At 41.5% G+C, this 21160-nt stretch overlaps 1 protein-coding gene across 4 annotated transcripts in view; it reads right to left on the bottom strand.

The window, feature by feature from the left end:
• Window positions 1-21160, bottom strand: part of KAT2B (lysine acetyltransferase 2B) — a 58972-nt gene that overhangs the window by 27102 nt on the left and 10710 nt on the right. For all 4 annotated transcript variants that reach the window (XM_020808074.3, XM_078377265.1, XM_073003379.2 and 1 more), the window contains exons 2-7: window positions 11046-11172; window positions 7081-7226; window positions 5358-5447; window positions 3809-3990; window positions 2657-2848; window positions 751-857 (exon numbers count right to left, since the gene is read on the bottom strand). In XM_020808074.3, coding sequence (XP_020663733.3) covers window positions 751-857; window positions 2657-2848; window positions 3809-3990; window positions 5358-5447; window positions 7081-7226; window positions 11046-11172 — 844 coding nt within the window. The remainder of the gene's footprint in view (window positions 1-750; window positions 858-2656; window positions 2849-3808; window positions 3991-5357; window positions 5448-7080; window positions 7227-11045; window positions 11173-21160) is intronic.

Genomic DNA, 21160 nt, shown 5'->3' with positions numbered 1-21160 from the left:
GACATGTTGAATCTCATCATCCACAACTATCAACTGCTTTATAGGCTTTATGGTCATCTTTAAACCGTGCTAGATTGAGGAAAGCACTTTTAAAGCAACAACAGCACTTCTGAAAGGGCCAATAACAAATTTGCCATTAACAATTAACAGTGAAGGACTCTTGCAAATCCCACTGTTTCAGAACCAACAATTTCATTAATGAATTAATAACGAGATGTTCTGCTTTAAATGTTAAGAGCATCAAATGAATCTTCCCCGTCTCTAAAATTTGACTTTAACAAATTAATTGTCAACCCTAGTGTTCCACAGTCTGATTTTCAGCTATTCAAAACGCAGGTATGAAGAAGCCTGAGCAGCTTCAGAACTGTGGGGAGAGAGGAGGAAGAGTTCAACATGTCCCACCCCTGCCATAGTATGGGGTGGGTGGGGGTGGAATGCCTCTCTGAAGCTGCAATGTGCCGTTCAATGAAGGCCCCATGGTTGCCAAAGGACTGTCCTCTTAAAATCCAAACAGTAACTTCAGAGAAATGATCCAGGTGACAACTTCAGCCAAGAAAGAAACAGTTAAGCTCTCTTTTTCCCTGCCACATAATCCAAAGCAAGCAAGCGCACATGCACACACACACACACACCACACACACATGCACACGCATGCACGCACACACACACACACACACACACACAAATCTGTGTAGTTAGCATAAATATCACCTTTACTCCCCATTTTGCTATATATCACAATACAGTTACCTGTCTGGATGCCTAGCTGGGCACTCCGAGAAGAGGATGCTACAAAATCTGGATCCCAGATAGGAGAACTTTGACTATACACCTCTTCCTCCAGCATGGACAGAAACCTGAACACAGATGACGAAGCAACATTAATGGACAGAACTTTATGTACCAAGAGGAGCATATCCTATTCCATTACAGTGATTAATTTAGACAAAGATGAAAACAGGAACAAACTCAGCCATCTGAAAACACTGCTGAAACATCCAGCAATTTCAAACCTGGCAAAATACAGGTTAAAGAATTCCAATGGTAAACGTAAGAAAAAGTGAAAGAAAGAGTGAGATTGCAAGGAATTGCTTTACTCTCAGTTAGATCATTGTTCCATCTAGCTTAACATTGTTGACATTTATGACCAGCAGCTCAACTGTTTTATTTATTTATTCATTTTGTTTCTATCCCACCTTCTTTTCAATGAACTCCAAACACTGGACACAGCTCTCTTCCTCCTCAGTGAGCCAAGGTCACTTATTGAGTTTCATGTCCAAGTAGCATCTGAACCCAGTTTCACCAAGACCTAGATTAACATTCTGACTCCTACATCTGCCGTCTCAGATGTCAGGACTTGGACATGAGACTTTCTCTGTGCAAATCAACTGCTCTACAACTCAGCTACAGACCCTCCATTTATTAGTATAATAAAGAATTGACACAACACATTGTTAGCTTGGGTATTTAATATTATTTCAAATAGTTACTTTGATAAACATTGCCCATCACAAAGAACATTGTTTTTGTGACATTCATCATTGCCTTGCTATCTCCCAAGCATACATAGATATTTAGCAATCAAGGCACTTTTTTTTCACTATGGCTGTAGAATACACCTCCAGGCCAATCTGGAAATCTGGCCAGGGTTGCCTTCAGTGTTGGCAGTCAGAAAATGGGTATACCCTCTAAATTTGGTGCCTAGGGCAAAGCCCTGTTTGCTCTGAATTAGTTAAGCCCCGATATTAATGCTGAATAGTACAATGCCTTCCCTATCCACTATATTTATTAGGGATTAACTTCCTCTCAGCCCAAGGAGATTTACTTCCAAGTAAACATGTGTAGAACTGCACTGCACAACCTGCAATTCTATAACCATGAATATATAGTATTCTGTTCTAGAGCCAACCCTATATGGTCAGAAAAATCGATGCACATCTGTTTAGAAGTACAGTGGTGCCTTGCTTAACGATTACCTCGTTAAACAATGAAACCGCTTAACGATGAGGTTTCTGCAATCGCTTTTGTGATCACAAAATGATGTTCTAATAAAAAAAATTCGCTTCACAGTGATTGGTTCCCTGATTCAGAAACCGTTTATCGCTAGACGATGATTTTCAAATAGCTGATCAGCGGCTCTAAAATGGCCACCCGCTGTGCAAAATGGCTCCCCACTGTGCTTTAGGACGGATTCCCTGCTATACAGGCATTGGAAAATGGCCGCCCTATGGAGGATCTTTGCTTTATGATGAGGTATTTAGCCCATTGGAACACATTGAAGGGTTTTCAGTGTGTTTCAATGGGTTTTTTAAAATTTGCTTGATGACAATTTCGCTTAACAGCAATTTCACTGGAACGGATTAACGTTGTCAAGTGAGGCACCACTGTAACCATGTAAAGAAATCACATGGTTCTCATATTGGCAATTTGTGTAGCCAGGAGTGATCGTAGTAATCTCAGAATGATCTCAGAATTGCAGAGGTGGAAGAGACCCAATGGATTATCAAGTCCAGCCCCTCTCATGGAGGCACAGGGAGGAATCAAACTCACAACTTCTAGTTTTTCATCCAGATGCCTAAACCACAGAGCTATCCAGCAGTCAAAGGCAGACAGACATATTACAAGTCAAAAGTCCACAAACAAAGAAAATCATTACTTTGGGAAATGTGTGAGGATTAGTGTTCGTTTCTCAGGAGGCAGTTTGTCTTTTTCCTGTCTTGCGTGTTCCAGGAGTTGCCGCCTCATGACGGTAAAGACTGAACGCAACAGTGTTCTCCCAAAAACCTGTGTGGTTTCATATCGAGGTAGACTATCACAAAACTGTGGGACATTGCAGTAACACAGCCACCTGTAGGCAGGAAAATTTAATCATGATTTAGACAAATGACTCAAAGTTGTATGAAATGTAGCACGCTCAGAATCTCAATGACTATTAATATATCACATCTTCTCAAACAGGAGTGCATTTAATGAATTAAAAGGACTCAACAAAATGCCACCAGTAGGTTGACAAGGAATGGTGGAATAGGCTCCTGCCATTACCATCCTCTTGAATCTGATGTCCCACGTATATTGCATCTGAACACATGGTATGCAATACAGCTACTACAGCTGGTATCTGCTAATGAGTCTATCCTCCACATACAGTGGGGTCTTGACTTGAGAACTTAATCCGTATTGGAAGGCGGTTCTCAAGTCAAAAAGTTCTCAGGTCAAATCTGCATTTCCCATAGGAATGCATTGAAAACCATTTGATCCGTATCTGCTCTTTTCTGTCCATAGAAACTAATGGGAAGCTGCTATTCTGCCTTCGACCACTAGAGGGGGATATTTTGTTTCTTTTTTTTCTTAGGTCAAGAAAGGTTCAGGGAAGGCAGGGAAAATACAGTCCAGGCAGTACCAGGCAGTCTGAAGACTGTCTCCCAATCCACTCTCTAAACGCTGGGAGGAGTGAGGAAGCAGACAGGCACCCTTTTCACTGGCCAACAGTTAACTGAAAGTTCAAATTTTGCACTTTCCCTGCCTCCCATGTGGTTTTTTTCAGTTCTTAACTCAAATCTAAGTATGTAAGTCAAGTCAATATTTTCCTATGAGAGTGGTTCTTAAGTCAAAATGTTCTTAACTCAAGCCGTTCTTAAGTCAAGACCCCATTGTATTTATTTCTCATTAATTCTAAAGCTGTTGTATAAATTCTACTAGTTCCAATATGCCTTTTTTACATGACACAAGAGGGAGCCAATGGCACTCAGTACCCACAAGCCCCAGTCCTTCAAGATGCAAGTGAAAACTCAAAACAAGATATACCTACCTTGTGTAGTTCACTTTATAGCCAGCAATGTCATCATTTGGTGACCTCTGCCTTCGTTGAGAAGGTGTCTCCAGATGCCAGTAGTTGATGCGATTTAGAAACATTTTAGCCAGCTCCACTATTGTTTGTCTTTCTTTTGAGGGTAGGTGACTAAATTTATATTGCACAAAATTATTTACTCCCTTTAAAAAGAAACAGAAAGGAAGGGCATGTAATTAGGATACCCAGCAAACCAATATTATTTGTCAATAATTAAGTTACTAATATGTGCTTTTGAAATTTTCTTTAAAATTCTGGTCTCTCTTCAGTGGCTAGCTAAAATCCAGTTCACCTGTCATCTTTATGGCACGACTGTACATGCGTCACACCTGCATCAGCCATGCTAACTTGTCAAATAAGTTGGCGCAGTTAAGTCTATATCAGGGTGAGAGATGTGTGGTGCTCCACATGTTTCTCAACTGCTATCTCTATCAGGCCTGACAAACTGCCCTGCTGTCTGCAGCTGATAAAATTGGGAATTTTCTGTAGTCATTAGCAGATAGTTCACTGTATGGGCTGTGGCCCTCCAAAGTTGCTGTCATTGATGATGTCACTGCTGCTGTTAGGTGTCATCAACTCATTTCTGACTTAATGTGACCCAATGAACTAGTGACCTCCAAAAGTCCAATCATTAGCAGCTCTAGGTTTTGCAAACTAAACACTGTGGTTTCCCTTAATGAGGCAATCCATCTCATACTCTGGCCTTCCTCTTTTTCCTCTGCCTTCAACCCTTCTGAGGATTACCTTGCTCAGTGAATCTTATCTTCTCATAATAACACAAACACCATATATTGTTGGGCTCTAATTAACATCAACTCTAACCATTGGTCACACTGTCTGAGGCTGAAAGACCACACTCTCCTCATTTCTTGCCTATGAACTGTGTCGGTGTTTCACACTGGAAGACGTGATGTCTCTATTCAAATGCAAATAGGTTCTTCATACATAACCTAACAATCACGGTAGTCCCAAGTCAAGAAAATGGGTTTCAAGATCAGCACTTGCTAATATATATCCAAATGGCTAATAACAATAGTTACCTTCCTGAATGAGGACCTTGGTTTCTAAAGATTACCAACTACCCATCTAGGGTCTTGTAGTGAGTGATGCAAATTGCTATCATCTCCTGGAAACTTCCTTTTTTTAATTGCTAATGGTGGACTTCCCAATTTACAAGATGCTTTTTCCCATCCAATTTCCAGGGGCACTGAACTAAGAACAAACGCCTTGCTGCAGACATGTACAAAATAAGACATTAAAAACAATACTCTTTCTACTAAAATAATCATTACACATTCAGATGAAAATGTAAACTGAATTCTGAAATATATGCAATTGCATTACAAATGCTGCTGGGCATGAAGAACGGATAGGACTATCCAAATGTGAACCATCAACATCTGGCTCTCTTGCCTATCATTTAGATTTATCTATTGCCAGATGCCTCAATCTCTTTTCAGAAAGTGTTGTTACATAAAATAGGAAAGAGATGCCTGTGCGTGGACATTACCTGTTCAATACTAGGCTTCTCAAAGGGGGGACTCTCCAAAGATCCTTCTACAACAGGCTTCCCCATATGTAATATACATTTCCTCAGAAGCTGATGAAAAGATGTATTAAAAAAAACCCAAAGAGTTTAAGTCTTTAAATAAAAATCTAATCATCGATTAAAATAATTTATTTATGACATTTTTATCCTACCACTTCTTCACACATGCACACACATATTGGACTTCATAATAACTATGTGAGATAAGTTAGGCTGAGAAATAATTATTAACCCAAGTTACTTAATGAACTTTACAACTGAGAGAGAATTCAGACCCCAACCCTTCCATCGCTCTATTCCGGTGGTTCTTAACCTTTGTTACTTGGATGCTTTCGAACTGCAACTCCCAGAAACCCCAGTCAGGACAGCTGGTGGTGAAGGCTTCTGGGAGTTGCAGTCCAAAACTCCTGAGTAACCCAAGGTTAAGAACCAGTGCACTATTCCATCACACTGTTTGTATGTTGTTCACCAGTGTGTATTGTGTAGGCATCCTTCAGTCTCAAGAGACTATGGTAACGTACTTTGGATAGAGGTCTTGGAACAGTGTCTAGTGCAGCGATGGTGAACCTATGGCACGCGTGCCACAGCTGGCACACAGAGTCCTCTGTGTGGGCACGCAAGCCATAAATCGCCGAATCGCTACCCCTGGCAGCCCAACCTGAGGAGGCAGGGGCAGCAGCGGTGCTAGTGCCCCGACAGGCGGCGAATCAGGATCTGGAGCAGCCAGCGCTGGCGGGGTTGGGCCTGACTGGAGACGGATCCAGAGTGGGGTCTGGAGGCACCTCCATGCCCGGAATTCCCCCTTCCACTGCCACCACTTCCACTTCTGCTGCCGCCCGCCGCCCACTGGGTTTTTTTTCTTTTCAGTTTGGGCACTCGGGTTCAAAAAGGTTCACTGTCACTGGTCTAGTGTGGTTGAGAATGCCAATTCGGGAGTGACAATCCCTTCCACAATGAAGACAAATACAATCTGTCCCCTGTCCAGCTTCCTGATTGTGCTGGTTTTGGGACAGCCTCTTTGCCTCGACCTGCTGAACAAGTAGCTCTCAGAATACTCCACCTGGCATGGCCAAGAAAAAAAAAAGCAACTAAATACACTTCTGTCTTGAATTGGACCTAAGCAGCGCAGTTTTGGTTATACACAAGTGTGTCTGTGTGTACACACACACTCACACACATTCAATAAATACTGTGATTGTATTTTTCTCCGGGAAGTGATTCAAGAAACATGGGTCCCAGGCTTACTGAGGGTCCTGTTGTTGGCAGTGTGGCCACCCCCTCAGCTAGCCCCCTCTCCTGGCATGGCAACTTCAAATGTCAAAGGGGAGGATGCTGAGGTATACTGGGAGACTGATGCGGGGCAGGGGGAGAGAGGGGTGTGTGTTAACCAGCTGTTTATCCTTTGTGGTTATGTGGGGGGGGCATAAGAGTTATACACAGATTTTGAACTAGACAGGGGTCCAGTGCCCCTAACCCTAGCATTGCTGAAGGGAGAAGTGTACAGTAATCCCCTGCTTAGCATTCAACACACTTTCCAAGAAAATGGAGAGCTAAATGGATTAGCACTAAACAGGGTCATTTTAATAAATCAGCACAGATTGGGTAGACCAGGCCTCAAGTCATAACTACATATTCTGTATGCAGAGCACTGGATTTGTTCTGGGGAACAAAAATGGGAACTTACTTTGAACAAGTAGAAATAGACCTGCTTGGTATCTGCATCTTCTTCTTTGTGAACACACGTGAAGAGATACTCCACATCTAGGACAATCCCCAACAGCCGGTTCATTTCTTCTTCAGAGACATTCTCCAAATGAGAAACGTGAGCAGCTAAAACAGACACATAACTCTAGAGCTTACAAGAAAAGGCCTAGGCAAACAGAATGGCCCATCTCAGAAAGAGCCAACTAGCATCCATAAACTGACCATGAAGAATCCTATTTCATTTTTAATGGGTGAAACTTTAGCTAATTTCATACTCCTACTGATTAAAATGGGGTGAGACTCTAGAGCAATGGTGTCCAACCTTGGCCCTCCAGATGTTCTTGGACTTCAACTCCCAGAAATCCTGGCCAGCAGAGGTGGTCGTGAAGGCCTCTGGGAGTTGTAGTCTAAGAACATCTGGAGGGCCAAGGTTGGACACCACTGCTCTAGAGGAACGGAAAATCACCAACACACCAATTCTTTTCCATGTCAGAGATCAGTGCCACTATACTTCAAATATTTCATTCAGATTTTATCCCTACTATATTAAATAATAATGATTACACACTATCAAGTCAATCCTGACTTATGGTGGTCCATTCTAGGGTTTTCTAGGTAGAGAGTACTCAAATAAGATTGGCAGTCTCTTCTCCTTTGGTCATTCTGGGACTGCATAGCTTGCTGAAAGCTAAACTATTTTGAGTGGCTTTTCTTCCGGGAGGCACAATGGGGGACCAAAGTCCCAGTATCTGGCTCCACAGCCAGCTACCCACTTCACAAAGCTACCCAGCCGTGACAGCAAAATGTATTATCATGCATTTTGTTAAGCAGACTGCAGTCGTAGATCTCAATTAGCCTCCTTTCCTTAATCCACCTTTACACTCTGTTACTCTCCTGTATGTCTCTCCTGTTCTCAACATGGAGGTTGAGACACTCAGGCCTGGAACCCATTCAGGCCTTTCTCAGTCCTGGCCTCTGGTGCTCCCCCAGAGGACTACATCATTTTCTGGCCACTTCCAGCTTTTGTACATATGTTCCCGTGGCCTGAAAAGTTTAAATGTTTCTCCTAAAGCAGGGGTCCCCAACCCCTGGTCCACGACCCAGCAGCAGTCCGCAGCCTAGGCAGGACCGGGCCACAGACACAGATCTCCTGCACCCCCGCGAGTGCCGCCATGTACAAGCTCCGCCCCTGCAAATACCACCGTGCACATGCGCATGAGCATGCTCCACCCCTGCAAGCATGCCATGCACATGTGCGCGAGTGCTTCCCCACAAGCAGCACCGCACACGTGTGCAAGTGCACTCAAACCCCCTATGGGTGTGCTACACCCGTGACCCTGCCACACACCCCCAACCGGTCCACAATTGGGAAAAGGTTGGGGACCACTGTCCTAAAGTTTAGGTATTGGCACAACAACTTGTGTTAAAATACGTTGGTAACATGGATCCCCTCTCCTTTGCCTTTGGCCTCGCCCACCACCACGATATGTCTCCACCCCAGAACTTCTCTGAAACTGTATTCAGTAGTTTGGGCTAAGAGAGGTTTCCTTCCCTTGCTCTGCAGTGTACCTTTAACATTCTCCTTAGCTAAGAATTGATCTTTTATGGCACTGCATCCATTATCTTCACTGTGTGGAATGTCTCTAACATATTCATTTATGAAAGACCTGTAAGCATCCTGGCAGAAGAGTGATTTGGCTAACAGTTTTAGAGATGAAAGGAGTTCTTCAACTTGTGCTGCATGGTTATTGCTAATCTGTGATTTCTCACCAGTTCCCTTTTCCAATGCATTTCAGTTTCAAGTGTCTGCATAAGAGAATTCATCACCTCAGGAGTACCTTTTGTTGTTAAAACAGATAATTTTACTAAATATTATCAGAACATTCTAAACGTTCACAGCTATTGTATAGTAATAATTCATCTAAAGTTCTCTGGACAAAATTCCTTGCTAGCTTTCAAGTATGCCCCTGAGACTGTAAGGCAGAGTAAATGCTTCAGTGTCTTAAAAGCTTAATAAATGGCAGTTATAACCAGCTAACAGCAGGAGGCTAATAGGGAAATTAGTTACACTGTCATTTTAATGATTGCATGGTTTGAACTGTGAAGGCACTTCTGTCCACATTTCCTATTTTCAATAGTTTATCATTTCACTTTGAAGGAGAAAAGAAGGAATCTCTGCCTGTTCAGACTCAATGTCTGTTGTCCTTGCAGACCTAACTAAATATGTCCAAAGGTATGATTTCAGTGGTCCATATCTAGGCCATCGCCTGTATTAGCACATCACAGCTAGCCATTCTGGTTTATTAAATGTTCTGTGCTCTGTTCCCTTCATATTAAGGGAAAACAACTCAGGAAGCCACAATCACAAGTAATTCCCCATTATATCCGAATCTGGGAAAACAAATTAGGAAAGGACAATTGTACATAAATTCTGTGACATCGAGTCAATTTCTACTTAATGAGAGCATCCCCAGGGTTTCCTAGATATAAAATACCTGGCAGTGGTTTACCAGTTAGTCCCTCTGGGGTGCTCGGCATTTGCCCAAGGTGACAGAGACAAGCTCTTATCCCAGGAGGCACAGCGGGAAATCAATTCCAGGCGCACACACAACAAGGTGCTCCACACTAATGACCTATCCAGCTAATTCAATTGTGCACAATCTCCCATTATATGTGAACCTTAGTCCATGGTCTATTAACAAGCCAAAATCAGAAGCCAGCTTTAAATCATGCTTTGAAGTTAGCTTAGGATCCTGGACAACACAAATGCTGGCTGTAAAACTTAATTCATGAATAATCTATTTTAACCCATCATCATCTTGGGGAGGTCAGAAAATACTCTCAAATTCAAACCATACAAATGTTTTTGTCCTTATGCAAATAGGTTAAAGTAAGTCTGATTGCTTGCCATATCATACATAACTATGATCACAACAGTATATGCTGAACAAAGGAAGCAGGATTATTTATAATCCCTGATGTTACACTTTACAGACAAGTTTCACAGTCATTTCTGTTTGAGAATTAAATACTGACCCGCCTTTCAGATACAAATACTGCACACTGTGGAAAAACCCTGGAAGTAGAAACTGAGCCTATAATATATTGTAGTTTTTTAAAGCCTACAATATATTGTAGGCTTTAAAAAGAAACACTTTTTAATCGTGTTACTATCCCATCCTCCCTGCTCTCAAATAAATGGCATCTGGGAATTTATGAAAATCTGATAATTTTCACAAAGTATGAATTTCTACTTGAACATGTTTACCTTTAAATATTTTTAAATATTCTGAAGGAGTCTCAGTTTGTTGTTTGCAGCTTTCCCCCCAATTAGTAATTTACAGTGATTACCAAATAAATCACGGTAATAAATAATATCAGAAATGACCAAAAAATCTAATTTAATCCAATTTAACAGTATCTTACTGTTTTGACATACCTGTACCACCTCACTTGGTAGTACATAGTTATTAGCAAGAAAACTGGTTTTTAAGAATCAAACTATATCCAAATACAATTTTGGGAATCTGCAGAGTCAATAAATTTCCAGTTTACCACTTTCATAACATTTTCAGCTGTAGCAAGGTTTTAACTCAATCTGGTCATCATAAACCAAAAACATGCATAGTCCTGCATGTAAGCAATAGAGGCAAAGAGGTGCTCCCCTGGAATCCTAAATTTATTTATAATTTTGTCATACACAGACAGACACACCATGTTTCTCTGGTGCACATCACAGATACGAATAACTGAATGAATATATCTCTCTTCCCCACTCCCTGAAAATTATTTGGACATTTGCATGCACTTAAAAAAAAAAAAATTAATGCCAGAAGTTTATTTATCTTACAATCTCATTTCCTGAGCATGTGTAACTATAAGTGGTGGACCATACGCGTCAAACAAAAATACCAACATTCCAGCAATGAAGGCCACAAAGCCTACCTAATGCATGATTACAGCTACGGCATGGCTCTGTAAGGCTCACAATTGTCTGCTGCAAATCAGCCCTGGGTGGTGTGGGCGGCGGGTTGGGGTTTTTCCATCCATTACATTTACAGGATTCGTCAGCCTATAATTTAAAAAAGGAAGGAAGAGCAGAGAGAGGAGGAGACAAAGAGACAGATAGAAATTGTTTCAGTTTAGATAATGCAAATGTTTTGCACCCAGTTATAATTGACAAGTAGAACTTTCATACTGTGTCTCATTTTCTGTAACCTATGTGTTTATGATACAAGTATGTGCATACATGTACATAAATAAGAACCAGAGCATAAGTGGAATTCTGCTTAGGGAATGACCCTGCGTAAGGGACAGAGAATCAAAGAATCATAAAATAAAGAAGTAGGAAGGGGCCTATAAGGCCACTGGGTCCAACCCCCTGCTCAATGCAGGAATACAAATCAAAGGACATCTGCCGGATGGTTGTCTATATTTCTCTTGAATGCTTCCAGTGTTGAAGCACTCACCACCTCTCAGGGTAACGGGTTTCATTGCCGAACTGCTCTACCAGTTAGAAGGTTTTTCCTGATATTCAACCAAAATCTGGCTTCCTGTAACTTCAGCCCATTCGTGTGTATCCTGTAATCAGGGATGATCAAGAACAGATCCTGACCCTCTTCAGTATGACAGCCTTTAGAGTACAGTGACGCCTCGCAAGACGATGTTAATTCGTTACGTGAAAATCGCTGTCTTGCGAAAACATCATCTTGTGAAACGCAGTTCCCCACTGGAATGCACTGAAATCTATTTAATGTGTTCCAATGGGAAAATAATTGTTTTGCGAAAATCATCCATAGAAAACATCGTCTTGCGAAACGCGGTTCCCCATTGGAATGCATTGAAATCTATTTAATGCATTCCAATGGGGGAAAATCGTCGTCTTGCGAAAATCGTCCATAGGAAACCACCGTCTTGCGAAGTGCAACAGCTATCACAAAAACTAATCGTCTTGCTAATTAATCATCCCGAGAGGCAATCGTCTTGCGAGGCACCACTGTATCTGAAAAGGGCTATCATATCTCCACTCAGTTTTCTTTTCTCAAGGCTAAACATGCCCATTTCTTTCAGTCTTTCCTTATAGGGCTTAGTTTCCAGTCTCCTGATCATCCTTATTGCCCTCTGAACTTGTTCCAATTTGACCCTCCAAGCCATGGTTACCACAACTTTTTAATTTTATTTGCCAACCCATTCACCAAATATTTATTCACCAAATGACCATATTTCTTGCTACATTTTATTTGCCAACTGAAGACCGTCCTAGGACACTCTGAGCATACTGTTGGCAGATTGCCAATGTGATTGTGAAATCAAAAGATCTGAAGTACAAAATTGATAGCAAATTGCAAAAACCAAAGAAATCAATAATAAAACACCAACAACCATGAGCAAGAGTATCACACCTTCTCCAAATACTGTGGGAGGTGATACGAAAATCTGCAGGGGAAAGCAGTGAAAATTACTGTACTTCTGCTGCCATGCCCATGAACAGTCATCTCCACCAGATTGCAGCTGCTTCCACGGACAAGTAGTTATTCTGGATCTAAGTCATTATACAATCATAAAGTAAGAGTTGCTATTACTTATAAAATAAACAACTCCCATGGAACTGGCTAGCATGGAAACACAACATAGATGGTACTGAGAAAGTGGAATAATTCCTCAAAAGACAATTTGCTTAATAAGCCAAACACTACACTATAGATCTTGGCATGTTCTTTGGTCACATTAAGTCCACGGTCCAAGTGGAGGGGTGCCTAACTCCAAAATCTGGGGCTCTAGTACATCTTAACAATATATTTACAGAATTAGAGGTCAGTGTTTCACCATCCTTGAATGATTACAAACATAGAACCACTATGAATTTTTAACAGGAACTTATCACACATTTCAAAGAAAAAAAAGAAAAATGCATATTACACAAATGGAGTATTAATCCCTAAATTTTTGATGTCATCCTGATTATCTGCATCCTAACATAACAAATGGACAAAACTGATATTAATAATAAGACTCTTAGAACTGCAGAGCTGGAAGGGACCCTATCCTGCAGCCAGATACTTAAACCACTGCGATAAATTTTTTTTCCAAAATACACAATAATATGCAACATATAACAGGCCAAAGTTGCTACCGAAAAGAAAAATGCTAGTTGCTATTTACTCTGCAAATAACCTTTTTAAAGAAATTTGTCAGAAATACATCATGTACACATTAACTGTACTACATCAATTCCAAAACACCATAAAATATTAGAGCGTACTAGGCTTATAAAACACACGTTTGAGAAATCAACTGGGCATTTCTCCTGACACTGGAATTTTCTTATGCAATGTTCTTGCAGTGGGAACACACAAAACTATGTGACAGAACAGAACTCAACCAGAAATTACAGTATGTTAAAATAACTCTTTCTACAAGTTCTATTTTTTTTTTCACTTTTATAAGTACCATGACAAATTTGTTGAATGTCATACATGTTCAAATATTGATCTGCCCCCAGGGTGAACAGTGGGTCTGCATGAATCTCTGTTTTTATCTAAGGGAGCAAAGAAAAACACTGGGGAAATGGGTGGAGGGAGTGGGAAAATTACTGCCAAGATCTGTAAACATTAAGCTTGCTCTTGCAGATCTATCAATTCCTCCTACTAGCAAAAACAAATTGAAAGGACATGGGAAAAGGTGAACCCAGCTACGAGCAAACACTTTGTATGGTAATTATCCCACAGCCTAAATGTCATAAAGACAGAGTGTCTATTAAAAATGTACTATTGCACAGTAATTAGCATTAGCAGTGCCAACAAACAGATGTACTAATACTGTAGCGGCAGAGCTAAACTGCCAGAAATGAATACCAATCCTCCTACCAGAAGAGGGGAAAGGATTTTAAAACATACACACACACACGTGCGCTCGCGCGCGCACACACACACACACACACACACACACACGTGCGCATGCACACATACACACACACACACACACACACACACACACACACACACACACACACACACACACACACACACACACGCAGAGAGAGATTTGTTGCTTCTCTAAGCATATTTCTCAAAACAGCCGAACTTGCTTTCAAAAAAAAAAACCTGGAAACTGGAAAGGAAGAATTCTAGCCCTAGGGCACCAGGACGCTCGTACATTTTGAAAGTATATCAGGCCCAGGCCATTTAAAGACTAAAAGCATGTTGAATAGTGCTAGGAAACAACTCAGAACCCTTTCCAGTTCTTTCAGCGCAGGTTCTCGTGTGCCCCCTACTACATCTCACCAACTAGTAAGAAAGCAGTATTACACTTGGGAGACGATCAGATCTTCAAAGGCAGCAAAAAACCTTCAAGTCCAGCAATCTTCCTGGATGTTATCCCATCCATTCTTGACCCCAACAGTGAACAAATTTTGCGCTCAGCAGTGAGTGTACATTCCTAAGAAGCTTAAATCATGCCCCTGCTGAGTGGCTTTGAATCCTCAGCAGTGTTTTCTCTTGAATCTTTCTGTGCTTGACAAAACACTACCACCACCATCACCCCCTCTTTTTGGCTTTTCATTAATAAAAGAAAGCATTAGGTTTCGTCCTTGACAACTTTAAGAGTGTTGGGCAGGGAGCAACTGCAATATATAGTTGCTATGAAGAAATACAATTATGTAATATTATGCAAATTATATGAGGATATAAAGTGTGCATATGTGTGTATGTGTAAAGAAATAAGGGATCTGGAGGCTTATATTTGCTTGTGCAGCCCAGACTTTTTTCAGTTTGAAAGGAATGCCTGTTTGTTTTAATGCTGCGTGAGCTGCTGTGAGTCCCTTCACTGGGAGAAAGTGGCACAAAAATTAATCAATAAAGTGATTTCCGGTACTAAAATAAGCTAAGATTAGCAAGGCTCAAAGTAAAAGTGATTACATAGAATACTTAAAATAGCTGCTACTCAACATGAAATCTCTGGCTCACATTCCTCCCTCACATTACATGGAGATATGCCCCATTCCTACTACACATTTCTTTTTTAAAAAGTTTTTATTTATCTAAAACATAAACATAAAATACACAAATCAAAATACAATATAACTGTGTTCCCCACCACCGTAGACGGGACCTCTTGCTGTAATCTTCTTCCTCCATTTATATTCTTCCTCTTCTTTTATTGTTCTCTTCTTCAGAACTGCATTGATTCTTGATTTAGAGCTTTCCCCTTTCCTCTTGTTAATACATATTCCAAGAATCTGTTCCGTATTTCATAAAAACTATTCTTTTTCAAGCATTACAAATTTCTATGTCCCTGTCTGAAAAGAAAATGTAGAACATGATGACTGCAGGACTAGGGTTAGTAGTGTAATTCTGTATCTACTCAGAGGTTAGGTCCCACAGAGTCCAGCATGGCTTACTACCAGGTACGTGAGTAGAGATGGGGGTATTTGTATTCGAATACGAATACCCACGCACAGCTGGATGTAACAAGAGTCCGTCCCCCTGGGGCTGGACCATCCACTCACATGTCCACTGCTGCCATTGGTTCCACTCTCCTTCCAATTGCTCCGAAGCTCACGTTCAACTATCCACTCCTGGCAGAAGGAGGGAAAACAAGTCTCCCTGCCAGGCTGATGAGTGGATAGCCAATTGAGAGCTCCGGAGCATATACGAATACCCCATCTCTATAGGTCAGTCAGTCAGAACTTTTATTGGCATATGCTAAAAATCACATATACAGGATAACAACAAACTATTAATTAAGTCAATCTACAAATTCGTTATGTCTCAATCTGCGGCTCTTCACTATCTGATTCAAAAAGGCCACCGCATTCTCCACTATAACTGACTGTCCTATTGACAAAGGATGCCTTAGTGTGTCACAATCGGAACTCTTATAAAAAAATTAATCACTCTGCTATCACTGAAGGAAATACAATTTCCTCCCCACAATTTCTGCAGTTGATCCTCTCTTCCCTCTGCAGTTTTGTCTTCAAAGCAGAGAACACTGAGTCACTCATAAGTGATTCTTGTGGCATTCTCATGGATCTGGACGTTTGTTGCCATTAATAAAAACTTGTGGCAAAAACAACAGCCATCCCATGTGTGGGGCAAAGAATCCTTACTTCTTTATGTGTATGCACCAGGAATATAGTTGGCTGCTTTACCTGCTTCCACTCTGGTTATTTTATCACTATAACAATCCTATAAGATAGGTTTGTTGTTTTGGTTGACGGATCAGTAAATATTTCTTGTTGATTTGACTGAGGGCTACTGACTTCATGGCCCACTGTTTGGTCTGTTGCAAGGATGCGCTGGTTTGCTCCTAAAGATGGCAATCATGCAACATCTTTGCATTAAAACTATTTTGGTTGGGAAAAATCCCAACTATCAAGATGTCAGTCACAGCCGTACTCATACATATTTTGCACAGTTCCAGTGGGGCTCAACGAGACTCTGTTAAGCTACTAGGAAAAAAAAGGAAAACAAGGCATAACTCAATTAAAGACAAGTGCGAGCATCCCCAAAAACACAATATGGAATCTCCAGCAGTGGCGGGGAAGGATAATACCCAATTTCAACTGTTATTACTCTGCATTCCACTATTTGGAATGCTGACGTTGCTTACAAAGGATAATTCGTAACTTCATAGCAAGTAACTCACAGCCTATTTATATATGCTGAGCAACCAGGTTAACAACTGCTGTAAACTAGAAGGCGTACAGAGCCTTGATTCTCACTAGCTAGGGGTACTAGAGTTTGGTCCACTGCACGTATTTATTTAAATTAAGAAAAGGTAACTGCACAGCCAAGAGACATAAATGATGACAGCTCACAGAATTTCTTCAAAACTTCATATTCCTTTTTTGAGTACTGTATTCAAGAAAACTCTACAGTTACATCGCCTTCCACATCCAGTCTCATGGAGAAATTTATTAACTTTAAAATGGCCAAAACACTTTTCTGCTCCACAATCAAACATGATCACATGAAATGGTGAAAGTATTTTGAATTGATGGAGTATGTACCTTGTTTCCCTGAAAATAAGACAGGGTCTTATGCAGTGGTGCCTTGACTTATAGAATTAATCCATATTGGAAGGGTGGCCGTAGGTCGGAAATTTCATAAGTCAAAGCACCATTTTCCATAGGAATGCATTGAAAACCGATTAATCCATTCTGGCCGAAGAAAAAATACCAACCCCCCCCAAAAAAAATAAAAATAAACAGAGCAAGTCCCATGCTAGGACTGCAAAAAAAAATAAATCCAAAAATAAACACTGGAGCAAGTCCCACACTGGGACTGCAAAAAACAAACAAACACCAAAAAACAAAACAACATAGAGACATAACCCCCCCAGCCCAAACCTACCCTCCAAAACCCAGAACAACTTTTTTTAAAAAAGAAGCACCTTACACATCCGAAGCCTCTTCAGGCTCCTGGGCTTCCCCGCCGCTGTGACCGCAGAGGGAGCAGTGAACCCAGCGCCAGGAGGCTTGAGCCTGGCCGGGGTGCTTCGGCCGCTCACCCCCGGCTGTGGCAGAGGCAGCGGTCATCCAGCACTGGGAGGCTTGAGCTGGCCAGGTTGCTTCACTCCTCGCTGCCCTCCACCATTTGAATTTCCCACCATGGACCCACAGAGGGTGGCGTGGAGCAAGCAGGAGGCGAGCCAGGAGGCAAGCAGCCAAAGAAAACCAGCCAGTTCAAGCCTCCCAGCACTGGGTGACTGCTACCTCCACCGCGGCTGGGGGTGAGCGGCCGAATCACCCCAGCCAGGGTCAAGCCTGCTGGTAGTGGCCGACACAGCAGCAGTGGAAGCCCGGGAGGCTGAAGAACCTTTGGATGGGGAAGGTGCTTCTTTTTTAAAAAAGTTGTTCTGGGTGGGTTTTGGAGGGTAGGTTTGGGCTGGGGGGGTTATGTCTTTGTGTTTTTTTTTTGTTTTTGTTTTTTTTGCAGTCCCAGCATGGGACTTGCTCCAGCCTCTTCGCCACCAATGGTTTGACCCTTTCACCCTGCCTTTTTCCCTTTTGTAAGTGGAAGCTCTGGCCACAAGTCGAACCAAAATTTTGCAGCTGGAACTTTCCGTAACTTGAAATTTTCGTAAGTAGGGACGTCTGTAAGTCGAGGCACCACTGTATTAATTTTTGCTCCAAAAATGCATTAGGGCTTATTTTCAGGGGAGGTTTTATTTTTTTCATGTACAACCATCTACATTTATTCAAATACAGTCATGTCATATTCTGTGCAATGGTGCACAAAGGTGGAGGGTCGGATTTCACTTAACTAGACCTTATTTTTGGGACAGGGCTTATATTACGAGCATCCTGAAAAATCCTACTAGGGCTTATTTTCAGGTTAGGTCTTATTTTCGGAGAATCAGAGTATGTGAAAAAGATCTGGCTCTCGTTATGTTTTTTGGGAATAGATTTTGTTTTTGATGGATTTGTTATCTAAGGAAATAATACAGAAAACTTTACTTGTGCACTGGAAAGAAATTAGAAATCTGTGTTAGAACTACTAGGAACCGGCTAGCAGATGTATCATATATTAATTTAATTTTTGCAGTATATACACTTCTGAATGCATATTACAGACCTGCTTTATTATTTACTTTATTACATAGAAGTAAATTGCCCTCCGCAAAGTCTGATCTCAATACGGCATGGAAGTGAACTTGGGTTTTCAAGCATGGCACAAGTAGTGCACAAACTCTGCCAAGTTCCATCAAGCTGGTAAGGCTTCAAGGGCTGCCTCAGTGAAAGAACGCACACGAGCTGTCCAAGGACCAGCCTAGCCAAGTACAGAGAGGCTCAATACTATAAAGAGGGACGTTTAGGGAGGATTCGGTCACAGCTACTATGAACACACTGATTGTGTGAAACACAGGACCACACCAGAAAAATGACTGCTCTTAGAGGTGGGTACGTCCCATCTTTCTTTCAGAAATATCAAGGGGGCACAAGCAGTGCTCCCTTTTAATTTTAACAATAATTCTGCCAAGTAAATTAGGCTGAGGAGTACTGGCTGACCTAAAATTCCACAGCTGACTGGGGTGGGGAGGGCCCCTTCCCCTTGGACCAGTGTCCCCCAGCCTTGGGCCTCCAGATGTTCTGGGACTTCAACTCCCAGAAATCCGGCCAGCAGAAGTGGTGGTGAAGGCTTCTGGGAGTTGTAGTCCAAGAACATCCGGAGGCCCAAGGTTGGGGACCACTGCCTTAGACTATGTGATACTTCTGCAACTGGAGGTTTTCAGCCTCATTTTGCTTCTCCAGCCACTGTACCACACTCAACTCATTCATGAACACTGTACAATATTTTTTTTCCTTGTAAACCAGAACAAAATCCAATATTGTGCATATTGGTGTCACACACACACACACACACACACACACACACACACACACACACACACACACACACACACACACACACACACACACACACACACACACACACGGAATAATTTAACAAATTACTTCAGTATCATTATGTCACTTTGCATTACTACACTCCATGAAACAAAACTCTAATCAATGAGCAGTCTAGGCTCCTATGCATAGCCCACACTGGAAAATAAATCACTATAGATTTGTTTTGTGATTAACATTTTCCTAGCAGTACGCTTTAACGCAAAATATGGATTGTAGACCCTCTGAAAGGGTGTTGTGATTAATGTGTATATTTGCCACATGTGAGTTTATCTACTGCCCTTTCTTCAAATAAATGGTAAACAATGAAGTGCTAATAACTGGGAAGATTAATGTAATAATATTTTGGCTATGGTTCAGAGAACTGTGAATCCAGTTGTGAAAGAACAAAAGTACGGTAACTATATTGCCCAACAGACTAATAATCAGACCCAAAGGTCATACATTTTACAAATGAGTTGGTAATGTAGTACCAAAATGAGTTTTAAGTGGTGAAATATTGCTGCTGGGGGAGGTGGGATGAAAGTTCAAAAGATTCATTACACAGGAATAAATTTCCCCACAATTTGGAGAAAGCTGGTGTAAACAATACTGGCTAGATGGGACCAGAGAATCTCAGGGTCTCTATCCTGAGTATGGCCTAGGTACTCCAACTGCCTATGATAACCTGGATGACTTGGGATAGATAAATAACAAGCCAGAAACATATTAACTAACTGTGGCACCTCATGGAGCTGTAGTAAAACTTCAGTTTTTACTGCAGCGAATACTCTGCTCATGACCCAAGCTTGAGGTAGCTGGCCTGAGGTTGACTCACCTTCCATCTTTCTGAGACTGGTAAATGGAACAGCAATCTCGCTAGGGGTGCAATGTGTAGTCTGCATAATTAAACTGTAAACTGCTCAGAAAGTGCCTTAACTGCTATGGGGCAGTACATAAGCAGTACACTTTGCTTTCGTTCATATCTGAGAGGTACTGTCCCATGAATGATGAGCCGGATTATCACAAACATGCAACCTGTCCCTCAATATTTTTTTTTCTTATGCTGAAGAAGAGAGTAAAAGTTTGTGCTTTCACTTTTGATTAAAAAGTGACTAAACCAAAGTTTCTCATTACAATGAACTAAGGGAACCATGGATTATCCTAACTCTGGTTAGGAAACAAACCAGGAATTCTGAACACTGTTTCAATCTGGTTTATTTTAAGTAAGGTTAAGGAAGAGGGGGCAACTTTGGCAGGTTCCTAGGCTAATTCTGCTCTCCTCCCCAGAACCTGCCATGGGCTACATCTGCTCCAAAAACATAATTTGCTCTTAAATCTTGAAGGAACTGGAAGTTAACAACCAGTTTGTGCAGGAAAAAAACAAAGGTTACCCTATCCATATAGCAAAGCATGTTTATGTTCTAAGGAAGAACTGCTGGTCATGGAGGTTCTGCCAGTAATGGAGGCTTCCAGGATTTGAAATCTTCATTTCTACCTCTACCCAAAAAAGGAGGAGGAAGGATCTGGGGGCCAGAAAATTAGACAGGACACATGCACATCTTAACATGTTGGACATTAGGACAAACCACAGTTCCATACATCCATCTGTTTTCAAAGAGTTCACTGTCACATCCAATCTTGGGGAACTGGGATTGGGTAAACAGCAAGC

The sequence above is a fragment of the Pogona vitticeps genome, chromosome 6, assembly GCF_051106095.1.
Source record: "Pogona vitticeps strain Pit_001003342236 chromosome 6, PviZW2.1, whole genome shotgun sequence".
Lineage (NCBI taxonomy): Eukaryota > Metazoa > Chordata > Lepidosauria > Squamata > Agamidae > Pogona > Pogona vitticeps.
This window is presented reverse-complemented; position numbering and strand designations above follow the sequence as displayed.